General features: G+C 31.2%; 1 protein-coding gene across 4 annotated transcripts in view; it reads right to left on the bottom strand.

Moving 5' to 3' along the window:
- Positions 1 to 438: 438 nt before the first annotated feature.
- The window catches only part of LOC139486560 (thioredoxin reductase 1, cytoplasmic-like), a 29,584-nt gene continuing 9,907 nt past the window's right edge, over positions 439 to 20,115 (bottom strand). For all 4 annotated transcript variants that reach the window (XM_071271485.1, XM_071271492.1, XM_071271497.1 and 1 more), the window contains exons 5-19: positions 18,410 to 18,540; positions 14,269 to 14,341; positions 13,576 to 13,644; positions 12,688 to 12,738; positions 11,998 to 12,035; positions 11,193 to 11,297; positions 10,763 to 10,878; positions 9,830 to 10,055; positions 9,188 to 9,286; positions 8,008 to 8,081; positions 7,378 to 7,534; positions 6,823 to 6,930; positions 6,437 to 6,532; positions 5,428 to 5,562; positions 439 to 2,399 (exon numbers count right to left, since the gene is read on the bottom strand). In XM_071271485.1, coding sequence (XP_071127586.1) covers positions 2,337 to 2,399; positions 5,428 to 5,562; positions 6,437 to 6,532; positions 6,823 to 6,930; positions 7,378 to 7,534; positions 8,008 to 8,081; positions 9,188 to 9,286; positions 9,830 to 10,055; positions 10,763 to 10,878; positions 11,193 to 11,297; positions 11,998 to 12,035; positions 12,688 to 12,738; positions 13,576 to 13,644; positions 14,269 to 14,341; positions 18,410 to 18,540 — 1,541 coding nt within the window. In that variant the 3' untranslated portion in view covers positions 439 to 2,336. The remainder of the gene's footprint in view (positions 2,400 to 5,427; positions 5,563 to 6,436; positions 6,533 to 6,822; positions 6,931 to 7,377; positions 7,535 to 8,007; positions 8,082 to 9,187; positions 9,287 to 9,829; positions 10,056 to 10,762; positions 10,879 to 11,192; positions 11,298 to 11,997; positions 12,036 to 12,687; positions 12,739 to 13,575; positions 13,645 to 14,268; positions 14,342 to 18,409; positions 18,541 to 20,115) is intronic.

Below are 20,115 nucleotides of genomic sequence, written 5' to 3'. Positions count from 1 at the left end.
AGTCTCGCTTTTTCGACTAAAGTCGAAGGCTCGACAAAAACAAAAAAAAGATTGAGAATGGAAACTGGGAATGTGTCAAAGAGACAACAACCCGACCATAGAACAGACAACAACAGAAGGTCACCAATAGGTCTTCAATACAGCAAGAAACTCCCCCACCCAGAGGCGTCCATCTAAAGAAATATATATACTAGTTCAGTGATAATGGACTCCAAATTATACACAAGAAACTTTAATTAAAAAAAATTAAATCATACAAGACGAACAAAGGCCAGAGGCTCCTGACTTCCATTTTGCCCATAGTGCCAAATGAGCTGAAAATGATACTAATGACAAATTTCACTATTGATTCTGAAGATGAATTCCTTGGTTACAATGCCACTAAATGCAAGAGACACTTGGACAAAATGGGTTTGATAATAAAACATAACTATTCAATTTCTTTCAAATTTAATTATTTCAGTTTTTTCAGATCATTACAAACAAACTAGAAGGACAGTAACAATCAAAATTTTAAGTCAATGCTGTTGTGCTCAATTGATATAATTAAAATAAAAATTACAGACACCAGAAAGAAATTAATTAAGAGAAAGATGCAATAATTAATTTTTCCTAAAATATGCTATTTTTAGATCTACAGAGCGTTCAGTTCTTACATCTAAACAAAATCCCTATTAATGCAATTGTTCTGTATAAAGGTAAAAAAAAATAATCATTCAAACTCAATCCTGAACCTTCAAACATACTCAAATTAGCTGTAAAAATTGGTAATCCTGAACTTCATTCTACTTCATTTTTCTTCATACATACTCAAATTTATTAGTTGTAAAAATTGGTAATTCTGAACTTCATTGTTCTTCTTAACATACTCAAATAAATCAGCTATAAAATCTGTTAATCTTGAACCTCCTTGTTTTTCATAATTATATATAATAGGATGGGTAGTAGATGTTATATATATAATTAGGTTGAATGTAGTTCAATCTTTATAAAGCTAATAAATAACATCTTTCAATTTTAATAATCATAATAATGTAAATATGAACAAAAGTTGTTTCATGTATAATAATAACAATCTAGCACTAAAAAAAACATTTAAGATATTTATATTGTTGCTCAACTACCTTAATATAAACACATTTCATAAATAGTAAATGCATTTTTTGGTATATATAGTAGCAAACAAAAATATCAAATATCTTACAATTACTAAGAGCTACCAAATAACATTTCCGGACATGTCTAGCCTCATTCTGAGGTTTACAGACATTTCCATCATTCAGGCATTATACAAATGCACAGTTATATTGTAGCCCTTATGACCTTGAACTCCTGCTGTTGATCTCATCCCTAATACCGCTTCTATAGACAATGGCTGATAATATAGCAAAAATATCTAAAACTTGAGTGTAAAAAAATCATATAGATATCATTATCAAAAATGAAGGTCAAGTTGAAGTAGTCGTTAAAATTTCTCATATATATTTATGTGTAACAGAACTAGCAGATTTAAATCAAATACTGAAGAACTTTTACTAATGCCCATGTTTGGGTTTTTCCCACAACCATTGATATGTATTTTTTTATCAAGTATTAACTGTATTAACCCTTAATACTTATTTCTGAAAATCTAAAATGAGAGCCATATTCAAAGTAATTTAACAAATTTAAAACAAAAATCCTGAATTACTTCAACTTGACCTTTAAATATAACATGATTATTTTATACAGAAATCTCAATGAAAAATACACTAAAATCTTATTTGAATGATAACTAATAAACAAAAACCCCTTGAAACAAATCCACACAATTGATAATCATTTTGCATACTAAAGATGACATTAGTATAACAGTGGTGTTGAGCCTCTTTGGTGTTTCTTTGGAATGTACCACAGCTGACAACAGTCATGAAAGACATTGGTAAATATACATTTTAACACATACAATAACATATCTGTTTGTAGATTTTACATACGTCAGCAGGTCTCTTACATATAAACTTCTGATTTATACTGTTCAACACGTGTGGTCTATATTTTTAAGAAATAATATCATAATCTTTTTGAACTTTGTTTAAAGTCTGGCAAGAGTTTTGTAAGATGGCCTTTCAGAGTTTTGTACAGCTATCATGGTTACCTAAAAATCAAAAACATTGTTACATGTAAACAGATAGTGAAATTGTCTTCAATTTGGTTTACATGGTTATTTCTAACCATATATGTAATACATTCAACATGTCACATATTATTAATGATATAAAGTCCTATCAGCACTTTTGTCTTATAATTTAGCAGAAAGATTGGGATGAGATTTTATTCAACAGCAGGATCTAACCTCAGCAACCAGCAGTGTCTATACTACCACCGCCTCTTTTTGTGACATCCAGTGTGGTGAAAGTCTGAAAAAACAAGCATTGAACAAAATTACAAGGTGATACAACTCTTTAGGTTATCCAACTTTTTTTCATGTGTTGATACTAAAATGAGTTAATTTAAATTCAATTTGATCTAATGTAGTTACTTGAGCAGTATTGATTTAAATACTTAAACATTTTTTGTTGTGAAGGAAATAAAACTTTCCATTAGAATAGTTGGTGTTTCAAATTTTTGGAAGTTGAACTGTACCTTGACTACATCACCCAGCCATAAGCCAATGAGTTTGAACCTACATCATCTTGCACTTTGGCCAATCACTTTACCACAAGACCAATAAGATGGGTTAAATAACTAGACTGAAAATATATACTAAGCTACAGTTGAACCTAAAAAAATCTCAGATATTCTGAGCTATTCCGTTTAGCCCCTTTGGTTTGGATCCTCCACAACTTTTAAGCTATTTGCTACCAAGTCTTTTGATCTCCGAGTAAATTCTTAATGAAGTATTGAGATATATTCTAATATGAAGTGCTTCTTTGGCTTTGTGAACAAAACCATGCTCTAAATCAAATAAAATTTGTTTGCACATGCGTATATTGACTTCTTCAGAATAATGAATTTTATCAAATTATCATGCACTTAATATATTTCCTTAACTTTAAAACACTTTCAAACTCTTAAATGGTGCACATGATGTTATTAATTCATTTATTATGACTGTAATGTGTTGCATTCCGAAATTGACATATTTGACCTAGATACAACAACAGTTCATGCTGGCTGTTCAAATTCCTCCCTCTGAAAAATCACAGTGCCAGCCGTTTGCTTCTTTACAAACAAAAAAGGAAGGTTCATGGAAGAGCCTACACAAACGCTTTTACACTTATACTTATCAGACATAGAAATTACCTTAATTGGGCCACCCTTAAAAAATTGTTTGTTTGGCATTGCCGACCCACACTATCAGCAGGTGGGTAGGTAGGTAGGGATTTTTTTTTTTTTTTACATTTAAAAGCTTTATACATGTAAATCATGAAGTCTCTAGACCAATGTTGTCTAAAGCATTGCAGCATTGTTGTGTGTACATGCTGGTGGTTTCTTTGAACGGGGTCAACCGTCAATGTCACATTCTACATCATATGGATAATTTCATGTAAGACAGTCAGTTTTGTTGGCAGAGTTAACCAAAGGACCCAGAAAAAAACACAGAACTGAGGCAGGAAACTGACAAATTAACCATATAAAATGTACAATGTATGACGTGAAAATTGAACTTTTATTGTGGGACTGCCAATTGAACAGACCCCTGATGTCACATCTTGTGGTCACAGTTTGGTAAAATTACCATAAGTTAAATGGCTCAACCACTACGGCTCCTTGTACAAATGGACAAAGATTTAAAACTTTTATTGTTTGCTTTGGTTTTATAAACATCACTTTCTACACCGTATGTAATTTCATGGCAGTCAGTTTTGTTGGCATACTATTAAACCGTAGTACTTGAAGGAAAACGGCGGCAACCTGCGGGAAGAAACTGACTAACCTTATCACATATGACATGAAAATCAAACCTTAATTTTGCAACTGCCCAACTAGGGCTCAAACCAATACCTAGAGGCTAGTAATCATACATGAAAGGTGTGACGAACTACCATACAAACACGCCTACTGCCCCTGATAAGTTTTGAGGATATAGGATCTGTACCAAATAAGGATAGCAAAATATTAAAAATTTGGAAGGTTGGCACAAATAGACATGGTGTTTATACTAATATTATCCATTAGTGCAAGGTTTTTCAGGGCTATAGGTTTAAAACGTATGATAAATTCAAAATGGAAATATGCAGCAGGACAGACAATTTTTGCAGATAAATAAATTATGGGTTGTAATGCTTGTTTGATTAACAGAAATCTGGACATGCATTACATGAATACAGATAAATTAATGAGCCCTTAGAATTGTGGAAAAGGAAGGGATTTTATTCATCACTAGTACACTAGATACATTTATAAATATGTTTCTGTCAGTATCTTTTATGTTTTAAGAATTATTTTATTCATGTTAAGAAGAAAGGCAAGAAAAGGGGGAAGTACTTCAATTGACACAAGATGCTAGTCTTTAAAATATGTATGTTTTGTACCAGGCTAGCATCTACTGGTACAAAACTACTATAAACCTGTAAATCTGGGACCGTTTTGGTCTATGGGCTTTAGTGCTTACAGCCATAATTATCTTGAATGCATCATTGTGGTTCTGACTATAGTAGATACTTTGTTCTCTGGTTCAAGGGAAAATTTGTCAATGATACATTTCAAAAAATGTAAGAGCCACGCATATTTGTTCTGTGATGTCCCGGTGAAAAACTTCTATCTCATGAAGCGACAAAGTCGAGCAGAAATCATCTGTTTCTGCTTTTAGCCTTTACAAAAGATAAAACTTGAGTCCTCTACAAGGTCTCTCAGAACGTTTCTTTCAAAGAATAGCTGAACATTTGATTTTTGATAAAATCCATCTCCCTTAACCAATGCATTGATGCTTTCCCCTGCCGGCCTCTTTGACATTACTTTTGGCAAACTTTTTCTATTCCATGTCATTTAAATGTTTGCCCCCAATACTGTGTAAGGCAAGCGCTTTTAAGATCGTGATTTGAAATAAGTAAAGCCAGGAACAAACTCGGCGGATACGATCAAATTCCGGCACAATTTCGATTTTTTTTTAAATAAAAAAAAATAAATTTCTGAAACGCAAATAAAATTATTTGGGCGGCAAGTTTTTCAGTGGGTCGGGCGGCAATGCCAAACAAATGAAATTTTATTTTAGGCCTTGTCCGATTCAGAATTGAAATAATTGATGCAAGCTATACTTTATTATAGTTTTAACATGGTTAGGCATTACATGTGTGTTATTTTAGACCTCACTATCGCTCGGGCAAAAATAATCATGAATATAAGGCCTACCTATGTTAAAACTACAATAAAGTATAGCTTGCATCAATTATTTCTTAATGCGAAATGAACACTTATATTGTTATCAAACATATATATTCTTACCTCAGCACATGTTGGATGTATGCCAATTGTATTATCAAAATCAGTTTTAGTGGCCCCTAATTTAATTGCAGTTCCAAAACCTTGAGTAATTTCTCCAGCATTTGGTCCCACAACATGGAAGCCTATCACTTTTTCCTGTAAAATATATTTATAAGTTTGCACTGACAAAAAAGTTTTGATACATTGATTGATGGCTTTTAATCATAAATGCATCCAGCAGCAAATATAACATGCATATTCTTTTCGAGCATTATGTACATAATTTAATATACTGATATCCTGCTCTGTTCTGAACTGCCCATTAAACCAGATTTTTTATATTGTTATCTACTATAAGGTATTACCAATGTTATTTCAACTGATCGGCAGAGCTTACTTTTTAATTAGCGTAAAGACAGTCTATTTGAAGATGTGAGTGATAAGGATGATGGCCGTTATAATTATAACTGATTTCTAATCACCTATCAGTGTCATCAAACAGATATACAAATGAACTGAGTGTATGATATAGGACGAATAACTGGACACTTTAATGATGAGTTTATCCTGAAATACCTGTCTATAGATGGACTGGTCTTAAATAAGCAAACCAGTTAAACCCCGCCAAGTCAAGTGAAATAAATCATCAAGTAATAGACATCTGCAGGACAACATTTTTACATTTGGATACATAAGTCTGCCCATGAGCTGATTAGTCCAGGGTTTTGATGGAGTAGCAGCATGAACCAATTCTACATTCTTTGGTTTTATTTAGTATGGGATTTATCCCACAGCCTGCCACACCTGAGACAACCAGCTATCATGAGTCCATTGTTGCAAAACTACTGGGAAAGGCATTATGTCCTTTATCTAGACAACTATACACATCTTAATAAAAGTAAACTAACAAATTTTTTAACTAGAAAAGGCTACAAAAAAAAATCGTAAAAACTCCATTTGTTCATTTGAACAATTCAATCTGGTACCCCTGCTGTATTTAACATGCTATTTAGAAACAATATAACATTACCTTTTCTGGAATTAAACAGATCAACTTTGCATAGCATGCATCATTTTCTCTTTTTGCCACTGTCCATTCCAGAGGCCAAAAATTTGAGTGGTAAACCTAAAATTTAAAAAATAATTCATAAAAATTCAATCTGGTTTTTTTTCTAAATTAAAACCAATAACTGCACAACTGAGTATGTGTAATTTTGTAATTATGTACTTTTCAATATTTAATTCTGTGAAATATCCAAGGACTAAGAATATAAAACTGTTACTTTAGTATCTCATGTCATTTTCAATATTTAGAATGCAAGGTGGTGGTGGTGGTTCACAATTTCAATACAGTATTTAGAACCCTTTAATGTCAAGTTTTTTTTTTAGGTAACCTGAAATTTTAGGCACACCTACCTCTATTTTATCCTCTCCAAACTTTTGTATAGCATCCTCCTCTGAGTAACCACAGCAGCCATATTCTAGAGGGGTAAATACTGTGGTGCATACATTTATATAATCAGTCTACAAAGACAAAATTTAGTTAATGCCCAGTAAATCAAATTCAATTGCTTTACAACAAAAAAAGAATTTTTTATTTTGTTCAACATCCATGCCAATATGAAATGATGCCATAGAGATATCTCAATATATTTTTTTAAATAGACAATTTTTCTTAACTTTCTTGCTTTTCGAGTAGATCATACTAGTATTACCATTGGTATTCCTGTTTAAATGGGTTTTTTGGGGGGTCTTTTATAACTTGCTGTTTCGTGTGAGACAAAGCTCTGTGTTGAAGGCCATACTTTGAGCTGTAATGGTTTACTATTTTTGTGAATTACACGAAGATTTGTACATCTTCTTATATCTATTAACTACCTTGAATTTGTAAATATTGGCTTATCTCTTTTCCAGAATATAGTCAAAATGCCAACAAATGACCAATAAGTAAGTACATCAAAGATAACCTACCAATAAAGTTCCATTTTCATACAGTCGCCTTGCCAACAGGCGACCAGAATGAATAGCTACTGGTGTCAGTTCTGGTTTTCCTTCAAGTATATCTCCAATTGCATAAATATTTGAGATGTTTGTTTGGTCTGCATCATTTGATATCACAAATCCATTTCTGAAAAATAATTGATAAATAAGAATTTGCAGGCTTAACAAAGAAGTTTTGAATGAACAAACAATATGACAACTAGTTAAACAAATTCTACAATTCTTACAAATTTGAGTTGAACTGAAGACAGTAATTTCATTTGATGGAAATTTTGTATCTATTGAATAAAGGGACATAACCCTAGAACAGTAGGTGACTCATTACCCAAATTCAACCTCTTGTCTGCAAATTTAGGATCTTAGCACTATGTTTAAGTTTCATGAAATTGCATGAGGATAACTCAACTTAGAGTTTGGAAACGACAACCGAGACAGACAGAAGGGTGGATGGTAAAGGGTAACACTTAATGTGCCCTTTGCCTAGAAGGGGGTGCAAAAAAAACTGTCACAAGATCTGAACCTCATGTCAAAATACAAGGTCTTAGAGAATTACCTTACTGAAAATAGAAATGCATACATACATTTTAATATAAAACCTACTTGCTCATCTGGACTCCTACTTTGTCTAATCCTATATTTTGTGTACAAGGATCTCTTCCAATGGCAAATATAACCTACAAATACAAAAAATGTACAAAATTCATGAAACTGTTAAAATATAATTATATATCTTTTGACTCAACTGGTGAATCGCGACAGTTTGGATAAAGACCATCATTACATGAATCAACACTACACTTATAGCTACTTCATTTTCTTGAGCCAGTGTGATATAACAAGGACACATATAAACAAAACACAACACCATAAACTCCAACACACTTTAATTTACTTATAAGGACATAATACAAAAAGAATGATGGTTGAACCCATATGCATAAAACCCACAATTTTTCTTAAAATGACCTATACCAAGTCAGGAATATGGCAGTTGTTATCAAATAGTCCGTTTATATGTATGTTGGCTTTTGTTTTGTTGCACTTCAGTATTTCTCTTGTTCTGTTGTTTTTCACTTATAGTTGATGGGTTTCACTGGCTTTAGTTTGTAACCAGGATTTGTTTTCCCTCTGTCTGTTAATGAATATTAAACAGCAGTATACTATTGTTGCCTTTATTTTTGTATTTAAACTTTATATTCATTTATTTAGTTAGTACCATTTTGTTCATGGATTAAAAATATTCTTCTTTCCATGCTATTTGAGTTTGTGGTTTTGCCAAAGACTGCATCAAAGCATGCTAAAGTTTTGCACTTTATTGAACAATGAAATTTGTTTTTCAGGTGTATGACCATTATCAACGAGTTCCATGTAAATTGGTATTACACAAATTATAATGAATCCCCATTATGCGAATTTATTTACAACATGTATGCACTCAGATTTCTATGGATTTTCTTTTACTTTATTAGATGTAACATTACACTTTGGAGTTAAAGTATCCGTCATTGCCTGGTAAATTTTTTTTATTTGTCAAAACTTGACTGTCTTCATTACGTCATGAGAAGCTACATTGGTGATATATTTTCTGTAAAAATTAAAATATCTATATAAACAATGTATTCAGTGCCGATTTTTGTTTATGATTTCAACAAACAATATTAACAAACCATTATCTATATTAAACATTCCCTTTCTTCCAATCCCAAGAGGAAATACACAAACACAAAGGAAATATCCATTGACAATGTACAAAATATGGCACACATTCTATTTTACTTACAGTATTGAATTCATCACTATATTCAGTGCCATCATTATATTTCCCATATACTTTGTATAATCCTGGTTTTCCGTCTTGCCTATCTTGTAATTTTTCTATCTACAAGCAAAAAACAATAAATGATTTTTAAAGAATCAAAACTATTTAAAGAAATATTTTAAAGGATAAAAAAGACCCAATGAATCAAATGCCAATGTTATTTATCTTGCAATTATTTATCCGGATGGTAATCTCATTCATGACAGCATGCATGGCAAGCTGATACACTTTTAGTAAAATGAAAGTAAACTAAGTGATATTTTTTTTGTTATCTCCCTTTATATAGTGATTAACTGCAAATATCTCATAATAACAAATAAGGAAATAACCTGGAAAACTTAAGAACATTAAAACAAAATTTTAATTCAATTAAATTCGAAGATGTGTAAATTTTGTTGTTTTTTAATTCATTTATCACTTTAATAAATGGAAATTTTCAAATGAACATACTTATCATAAAATATCACCAGCATTTTTTATATAAAAATAGATATCTATGTATAGTAATCCAGAATTATTGCATCTATATATATATAGCTGTTTCAATGTTGTTTTATGCTTATAAATAAAACAAAGTGCTTCATTCTCTGATCTCCCACCTACCTTTGTAGGAACACATGGTCGTACAAAGTCAATGCCATGTAACCCCATATAGTCCCCAATCTTATCAGCCATCTGCTGGTCAAAACCTCTCAAAAGAATAGATCTGACCATCACGGTAACGTCCAAACCAATGGCCTTCAGGAAACCTCCACATTCCAATGAGACATAGGAGGCTCCAACCATCAATGTTTTACCAGGACAATAAGGCAAGGAAAATAAATCGTCACTATAATAGATATAGATTTCTTTACAAGTACAATAGTAACACAGACCCTTTCATGTGAAAATTCTAAGGAGCAAGGAAAATATATCTGTCACTGTAATAGATATAGATTTCTTTACAAGTACAATAGTAACACAGACCCTTTCATGTGAAAATTCTATAGAGCAAGGAAAATATATCTGTCAATGTAATAGATATAGATTTCTTTACAAGTACAATAGTAACACAGACCCTTTCATGTGAAAATTCTAAGGAGCAAGGAAAAAACATCTGTCACTGTAATAGATATATATTACTTTTCATGTACCATAGTGATGCAGATGCTTTCATGTGAAAATTCTAAGCATACTCAAAAACTATTTCCTTCAGAAAGTCAGTTCCTATATTCTGATGACACTTTTGTATGCAGTTTCCCAAAAAATAGTTTTTTTACTTTAATATGAAAGCTGAAAATTGATTTCTGATAATACAAACTAATTGGGGCTCTCTCTAATAATACACTTTCACGTACAGATTGCAATGCAATTCTATTTCTATGAATAATTGCCATGTGATCAAGAGTTATCTCCTGCTACCATGAATAGGGCTTTGCATATCATTGGTGGCAGGGCTAGGAGTCGATAAAACTTTACTACCTTGTCCAAGTTATATGTTATTAATCTCAACTGTAACACTTCCTATATTAACAATTTGAACAGTGTTGACCTTACCTCGTAATGCCAAATTCTTTGGCTCCTGGAATATCTGGGTATCGTGGTCGTTCACCCATAGCCAAAATAAAATGTCTTGCTGTCTTTGTTATTTCTTTTCCTTTTTTATTCACTGCCTACAATTAAGATTTATATATAACTTTAAAATAAAGATTGAAAGGAAACAAAAAGAATGTGTCCATAAGCCTCTTTTCCATCTTCAGTTAAATTTTCTTAAACAGCATATCAGGTAGTTCCTTTTTTTAAGTTCACAAAATTCCCTATTACAGCTGGCAATTGTTGCCATTTAGGAATACAAAATTTCAACAGGTTCAATTCTTTTATCTGCATAATTGTTTTACCTTATGTCAATAAAACAGGATTTTTGTGATGAGACCAAAAATTACAGGACTTAATCATATTGAATTCATTTTTTATACACATAACTTACCTTTATTGTGTGTTTATCAACAAATTGAGCATATGCATTGTGATAATCTACTTTCTTTTCTCGTAGCTGCACCCTGTATCCCCAATTTAGAGATCCTATATGGTCCTACAAAAAGAAGTTCAAAACTGTAAGTAACTACTGAATATAATTTTCTAGACTTTTATTATCACATATATCATCCTGTGCATATTGGACTGGGAAGTTGGGTTGATTATTATTTTGGTTTGTGTAGTCGTGAACTTAAAAGTATTATTTTTGTTTTATAAATTTTGATATAACATAATCATGATAATGAAAATGAATTTAAACTTGAAATTTTAGTAGAAAAGGAAAAATCATATCAAATATTTCATGATAACAAACCATTTTGGGGTGGATCAATGATTTTTTAAAGGGAGCCTAATTCCAGAAAGCAGAATGTATACCTCAGAGTGGACCTTGACAAATATGTTTTTAAACAATTTTATGCTCAATATCGTATAAATCTTTAGAAAGATCAGACCCTCCCCCTTTTTTCAATCAAAGGCATCACACACACTCTACTCAACTGCATTATAAGAGCTCTTTCCATGTGTTCAAGGACAGGAATAGTGTAATCAAATTAAGTGTTTTTGTAACATTCAAATAAAACATAGAAACATAAAAATTATTTAGAGCATATAGTTTGGATTCATGGTCAAAACGAGTTTTGTAAGATACAGTAGGACAAGTAAGGCTTAATTTGAAGAACAGAGGTAATTCTACATTCCTACATTCTAAATTTGAATGTCCAAGTTTTACAAACTTATTGTTCAACTGTTCTTACCTGAATGGCATTCTTCATTTTATCCCAACTATGCTTCACTGCAAATAAGTAAATAGTTGTAATAAAAACTTATATTTATTGTTCCACAAGCATGACAAGTAAGAGCTGTAATAAGAAACATTATTTGCAATAATCAAAGTGTTTTAAGCAGGAATGAGTAAAGATTGCTTTAATTTATCAGTCATTAATGTTACATATCTGTGAGTGAGTCTTTAACTGCAACAAAGAAATAAAACTGTCTGGTGTACACATTCTTTTACTTTTTTTTACGGAAACAAACATATGACGTCACCTTGTTTCGTTGTCATGCAAAGACGCCACCATTTCACAGAATTTTCATTTTATGAAATTTTACCACGAAAAATAATTAAAATGGACTGATTTGTTTATTTTGCTTAAGAATAGAGAAAACTATATTGTATCTGCATCTAGGCCTATGTAAACGGTCGGTTTTGATGTTGAAAATTGAGAATACCTGGTAGTATAATTCAGTTGGGCCAAACGCGGAACAGCCAGTTTTGTGTATTTATGCGCTTGCACTAAAAGTAGATATACTGTGATTATACTAGTTGATGATAATAGGTCGTAAAATTAGAAATTATAATACTATTCATGTTTCCTTTATTTTCCAAGATTAAAATTGAGTCAAAAACAGATGTACCATTTTATTTTTTCGTCAACTTAACTTACCATTCTCTGGAATTTCCCAACCAAAATGTCTAGCGTCTTCTAAACCATGACCTGCAAATGCAATTAAAATCTAAAGTGATGTGAATTTTGCAATAATCAAAAATTGAAAGACACAAGTTTTCCCACTCAAGCTTCAAACAAACACAATGGCACAGATAATCTGTTTGACTGCTAGTGGTACCAAGCTGTATAGGCCTGAACCCAAATTATATCAATTTTAAACTGAACAAGATTATGTAAGTTCTAAATTTCAACTTATGATTTTTTCTGCTAAATCTCTTCAAATGGGTAAAGTAATGAATTAATTTTTAAAGTATTAACGCAAATCTTTTACAACCACTAATGATGAGATTCTATTAACCTGTCTTATTTGTAATGTCAATGATACGATTATCTCAATAAAATGTTGGTTACACTAATGAGATTTTGATTGATGCAAATCCTTTTCAAATTAAAGTAGTATAATAAAGGCAGAAGTTTAACTATAATTGTAATTTTTATGCTATTACAATTTTTTCATTTATTTCCCTCAGAATTTAAAGTATACAATTTTTCTTTTAATTTCCTACCAACAGTTCTAAACATTTGCAATAAACTGCTATTGAGAAAAACATTTGTTTTTCTAAAAGCAAATCTTTTGCTTGGATATATATGCAACATCAATTACAATCAATTTCTTTGAAAAGACCTTGTGTAGTGTTTACTGGAGTAAAACATATCACTTATAGGTTCTGCCAAGCAGGACAAAATTAAATATACACTTTTGTTTACTCTCCATGATTGCATTGAGCAACCCTATGTGAATAAAGAGTAGTAGTTTGGGAATATTGTTATTCTAAGGATGGCCTGATACAGTAACTGAATACAACATGAACAATAATTATATACCTAATAATGCAGCTTGGTGCATTAGTTTCTTTGGTATACAGCCAACATTCACACACGTTCCACCTAAACCTGTAATAAAAACATAAAATTTGTAATGAATTAACTTTTTGTTTATTTCGTTTATTAACAAGGCATTACATATATGGGATAATATGTAATAGAGAAACAATTGGTATTACATTGTAACCATGGTTTCAATCATTTTCAAAGTATCATCTTATTTTTACATATTTGAATTCATGAATTTTAACCATAGTTTGATTCTTCTTTTTAACCATATCCGTTGGTCAACCCATACTTTTTTCTGTAGAGAAAGTAGTCATGTATTGCTAGGTAGACAAAATGACAAAATTTTGATACTTTTGTGTTTGGAATTTGTATGTAAGGGCATCATGGAAGATTAGTTTATTGTTACTAACTGTGTTTACCCCCTTTAAACATATATACCTGCCATTGAACCCTCACGTTTTGCCCTTTAAATGAAGAATTTATTATTCTTATTATTATTATACCTGAGGGTATTCTTTCATCATCAAAATGGCTGCCCTAATTAAAACAATTACTAAAAAAAGTAGTGAAAAAAGTTCTAACAATCTTTGTATATAACTGTAATATGTGTATGTTACAGTTTTTTTTTAAAAGCCTGAAAACTTAAGGTATTTTTAGCTGATTCAAACTATGACAAAACCTTACCCCATGTTGTGCCTGTTGGAGATGGTTGTACAAAATCAAACACAGCAACTTTTCTACCTAAACTAGCAGCTTCCTACAATAATTAACGTATATATCTATATTTTAAACTTTTACTACAAAAAAAAACTAGCCTCACTCAAATACACAAATGTGCACAAAATAAATCAAGCAAAATTGAGCAACACTATTCTATCTTCTGTGGTTGCTTCATTAACTGGAAAGCTTACACAGGACAATAATGTTTCCCCAGTCTATAAGATAATTAAATTTCTCTAATTCTTCGTCAATTTATCCCTTTCTGTACCCATTGTATAAAAAAATTTAATCAACGTGTGGTTCGTTTGATCTCAGTTCTTCATTGGTTAAAATCCAATTATGACGTCAAATTTTCTTGTTTTCCTCTGAATTTCTATTGTGACAGCATGAAAAAAGGCGACCATGCCTGATGACGTCACATAGAAAGAGCACATCTTTTTGCAGATCAGTCGCAAAGAAGGAATAAGTTTGCTTGCGTATTGTTTGAAAATCATTAGAGAAACAGATTCTACCACTAAATCTCGTGTAATACGATATTTATCCACTCTCGACAGCTAAATTTTAAATATTTAAAACGCAAACTTCAAACATTTAAATTGATTGTTAGTGTTTAATGTCACTTTCAGCACATCCAGTTTTTGTAGATGAGGCCAACCTTAACAAATTCTTTGTTTGATGTTGCCTAGCATTGTCTTGTAGTCATAGATGCCAACCCCCTTTTGACACAATCAGTAACAAACTATCAAATTTTCCGTATTTTTGAAAAGTTTTCAGTAATCATTCATAAACGTGCATTTACCAATCAAAATTACTGACGAGTGGTTGCAAAGTGATGTACACTTAAATTTGTCATTTAACATGTTGTCTGTAGTATGTATTCCATTCAATAATTGTTCAGATGTTCTCGACTCAAATATTTTTGTTTTGTCAAGGAGAAGTAGAGAAAGGGGAAAGCTACTTAATAAAATGCAAGTTTGACTCTTCGGAAGTCAGTTAGTTACTCAACAATAGGTTGATAACTCCCGAGAAACCGGAAGCATTACATTGGCGTTTCCTAAATACTGGACCAGGACGGAAAAGTAATGATAAAAATCCGCGTTTTACAAAATTGAACGTCGATGATTGGGAATCCGTAACTATTTGACTTTGACCGTAATAGCGTAGTTTATATCGCAAAATCGGAAAAACTACGGAAAAATCGTAATAGTTGGCATCTATGTGTAGTGTTGGGTACTGATTAGTGATTAGTTGGGTTTTTTTATGTGCTAACAACATCAGTTACATCTTCTAGACATGCAAGAAAAAACAATGTTTGAACATGAAAATATTTAATTTTTTTTTAATTTGATACAATTTGTTTCATAAAATGTTTGGGTATGCTGCTTTATAGGAAGGTAGATAGGCAACATTAAACAATTTCAATTTCATGTTTGGCATGAGGAAGCAGGAGTACAGAGGAATTAACCAGTTCCGGCAGGAAAATTTAACAATATAGGAGAAAATCAATTGTAAAATTAAACCTGTTAAAAAAGGTGATGACTTCACACATTCATTAGATAAGAACTTTCTTCTTAAAAGTAATCTTACATAACAATTTATATATAAAATTTAAGAAAATTCAGCACGCTAAAAAAAAATAATCTTATCATGACAAATGATCCAATTTTGAAAATCTTTCCTACATGTTCAAAGAGTTCTATTGTACTAACATTGATTTATCTCATCTCAGTCATGTCAGTAGAATCAAGTCTAATTATCTAATTTTTGATTATCTCTAACTTTCAAGGTAAAAATCACAGGTAAATTGCCATTCAACGATGTAACTTTCATGTTTGAAAAAATCAATCATGACCACAATCAAACTGAGATGCTACAGTGTTTCAATAGCATTTAGTTTTAACGAGAAAAAGTCCTAATATCTCCATAATATTGACAAGTCACGAATCCGCCACATGACTGTGCAGGAAAATTAAAGTGATTAAATACTTAAGAAAAATAGTGTTCTAGTAACGGAACCTGAATTGCATGCCTTAATAGAAAATTAAGAATAACCCTGTTCATAACCAACTCAATTTCCTGTTAATAACACAAAAAACTTGAGAAATATCTAGAACTAAAAAGATTACATGTTATTAAAAATGCTTTGAGATTACATATGGTGTTTTTTCATAACCAGTCAAGCTAAAAAAACTTAAGAAATTGAAGTAATTCTATCGAGTTTTCTATAAACCAATGAAAACTAAAAGATAGACAAAATGTAGAATTTTTAGAGCCCATGTTTTCAAAAAGGGCACCCCCAAAATTATCTGACCAAAAAAAAGAATACAAAAATGCACATATTTTGGGACATAAAACTATGTTTTGCACTTAAAAACATTCAGATTTAATAGAAATTAAAACAATCTTTTAGGTTTATAATCAAGACTCATTAAAATCCAATTCCAATAGGTCAAAGTTCATTCTAATCCTAAACTATACCTGCAATAGAAATTTGGGTACATAAAATGTTGAAAAACACACAGAAAAAAATTATCAACTCTTTAATATAGCTGACTATACATTCTGGGTTTTACTTATTGTTGTAGGCTGTAACATAATGCCAATAAACGGGGCATAGAAATTACAGGGGGTATAATCTGACAGGACAAGAAGAAATTCTGGTAAATTATTTATTTCCAGGTAGAACAGGGAAAAAATATGTCAATTATTACCATTTGTGACAGTCATTTTATCTAATTTATATATCGTCATCTTATACATGTATATAAAATATTTGGCAGAATTTCGCTGAAAATAGGTGCCTTGAGTTTCCAATTAATATCACAGAGAACCATTTAAGAACCAAATACTTACCGGTATATTATAATAAACTGTTATCACAGAGATATGTCTTGCTTTTTTGTAATTTCGATAATGCAAATGTTGAAATTTAATTAAAATAGCAACACTATAACATGTAAGTTTTGCAAATTTTCAAAGTCAATGAACCATGACAGAAGGTACACGATTAAACAATCTTGATGGAAATGAGATGTGTCAATGCTAATACAACTGCATACCAAATACCATTGACTTATCATAAGTAGTTTCCTTTAAACAAATATGAAAACAAACTAATACATGTAAACTAAGCAAAATTTCAAAGTCAATAAACCATAACTCATTAAATTAGGGCGGGGGGTCAAATAATCTCCATGGTAATGAGATGTGCCAATACTTTAAAACTGCATACCAAATGTCTTGACTTACCACTAGTGGTTCACCATAAACTAGACCTTATCACAAACTAATACATTGTTGACACCGCTGCCAGAAACAGCATACCTATGTCTCACTTTTTTACTCCGTCAAGAGAGACAATAAAACTACAATCAAAACATCAACTTAACATTTACATGGAAAGCCATGAAAAACCTATGGACAATGGCTGCCTTGTTGATTGGTTTATTGTATCATCAAAGGTAATTTTCTAGGCTCTACGCCATAAAAAAGAATAAAAGAGTGATTGAATACTAGCTGAGGTTTTAATACTTAGCATTGAATAACATTCATATTTCAAAGAAATTTGTTAAATTGCAAAAATAATATCTCAAATTTATATAATTTACACTCTAAGTAGGTATTATCAGCTCCCATTCTATATCATGCTTATGTGACTGTCCCATATCAGGAGCCTGTATTTCAGTGGTTGTCATTGACATTGGTTCACTTTTTTCATATTTGTTTTTCATATCAAATTGTTTTAATATTTAGGCCCTTAGTTTTAACAATTGAATTGTTTCATATTTATCATGTCAAGACCTTTATACCCTGCTATACGATATGGGTTTTTCTCATTGTTGAAGGCCATACAGTTGCTTATAATTGCTTAAATCCACTTCATTTTAAATTTGGTGAAAAGTTGTCTCATTGGCAATCATACTACATCTCCTTTTTTTTGTTCTGCAAATTTTGAAAATAATGCTATAAAAATCACAATAAATGCAAACAAAATTTTCTGAACTTACAATAATCAGTAAATATGAACATGATTAATAAATTTAGACATGGATTCAAAGGTATGACAATAAGACAGCAACCAGCCAACACAAAATAATAAACTTACTTTTGATGCAGCAAGTCCTCCTGATCCTCCACCAATTACAATCAGATCGTAATCATAATTTTTTCCGTCATCGTTGATCATCGGCAAGAGTCTATTTTCGGCTTGAGCTTTTAACGTATCGTCACATCCACCTGTCAATAAAGAGCCGTTGTTCACAGTGAAGCACTTACATTTATGTTGCTTGTGAGCTTCCATAGATTTTTTAGATCTTGAACTAACAGTTTTCTTCTGGATACGCTTTTTATTTTGAAATGACATATTTTCCTCAGTCAAAGAAGAGCATATCCCCATATAAATACCATGCAAAAAATACTTGTAAGTTACATTCAAGCGATCAAATGTGGCTTTATTCCAGTGTTTAAATACATTTTTATGTTGAATTTATTCAATATGACACTATTCCAGTGTTAAACTTCAGTTGCATTGTGTGCCCCTATATTTTCCAATGAAAACATAAAAATCTAGTTAGTATTTTCCTATTTGTAAGCAAATAAGTTGACAATAAATTGGAACATGTTTTTCCGCTTGCAATAAAACTTTATCTACAGAACCAGGAAAATCTGAATAAAAATAATTATTTCCTTTCAAGTCATTTGAATGATAGCGTCTGATATTTGTAATCAGTTAAATAATTATAGCATCCACGAAGCAGTTTAGTTGCCTAGGTCATGTTATATATATATTGATTGTTTTTTTCCCCAATATTTTAAAAAGAAATAAAGCAGCTTGTATACTTTCATGTGTCAATAATCATAACATTGAAGATGTTTACTTTATTCATGTCGACAAAACAGTAAACAAAGAGTACATGCACTAACATGACTTAAGTGAATCTTTGAATTCAGAAGTTAATACCAGTCAAAGTTTCAAAATCTTCATAGATTTAAGGCACTATGGATCTTTAATCTTATGGGACGTAATGTCTCCTATTGTCTTGTGCATATTATAAAACTTTTTAATCAAATAAACAAGGTACTATGGTTTTGAATGAGTACCACAGAATACATAATGCAGTGTTCTCCCCAGGGCCTTTTAGCATTGAACATTGTATTGTGGTGCTATATGAATTGATTTTCTTATAGGCTGTATTATGGATGTGTTGCTATAATTTTTTAGAACAAAGATGGTTTTTCAAATTTCCCTATTTACTAGAATGTTATATGAAATATCCTAAATGTCATTTTAACTCTCTATTACAACTGTTTTGAAGTAGTCAGGTCATATAAAGGAGGATTACAACACTCAGGTTTGAACCTTGCATTAGTGAAATGTATAAATCATGAAAGTTAGCAGATCTGAGGAGTTCAAATCAAGTGTATATATAGATTATGAGGTTATCTTAGAAAATTCCTTTCTACCTAATCCCCTTTCAGACAAATTCTATTAAGAGATTTTTAAAGAAACTTTATTAAATATATTTCATGTATGTCATGCGTGTGTGTTAACAACATTGAAGCAATTTGCCAAGCTCAAACAGATTGAATCATTTTACTTTAGAGATGCAACAAAATCTTTGGTTTCATCATCAGTTGCAGTTTTTGAGAGAACATCAACTGAAATGGCCAGAGCTCTACAGGTAAAAATTATGGAAATGGTAAAAAATTGTCTATTTTGTTATGAATTTTAAACAGAATTAAAGGTCCATTAACGCAGGCCAAAACATTCCACTCTACTCCTGGCTTGATTTCGTAGAAAGTTAAACATGT

This window comes from Mytilus edulis, chromosome 1 (assembly GCF_963676685.1).
Source record: "Mytilus edulis chromosome 1, xbMytEdul2.2, whole genome shotgun sequence".
NCBI classification, from domain to species: domain Eukaryota; kingdom Metazoa; phylum Mollusca; class Bivalvia; order Mytilida; family Mytilidae; genus Mytilus; species Mytilus edulis.
The sequence above is the reverse complement of the archived record's forward strand: the minus strand, read 5'-3'. Positions and strand labels throughout refer to the sequence as shown.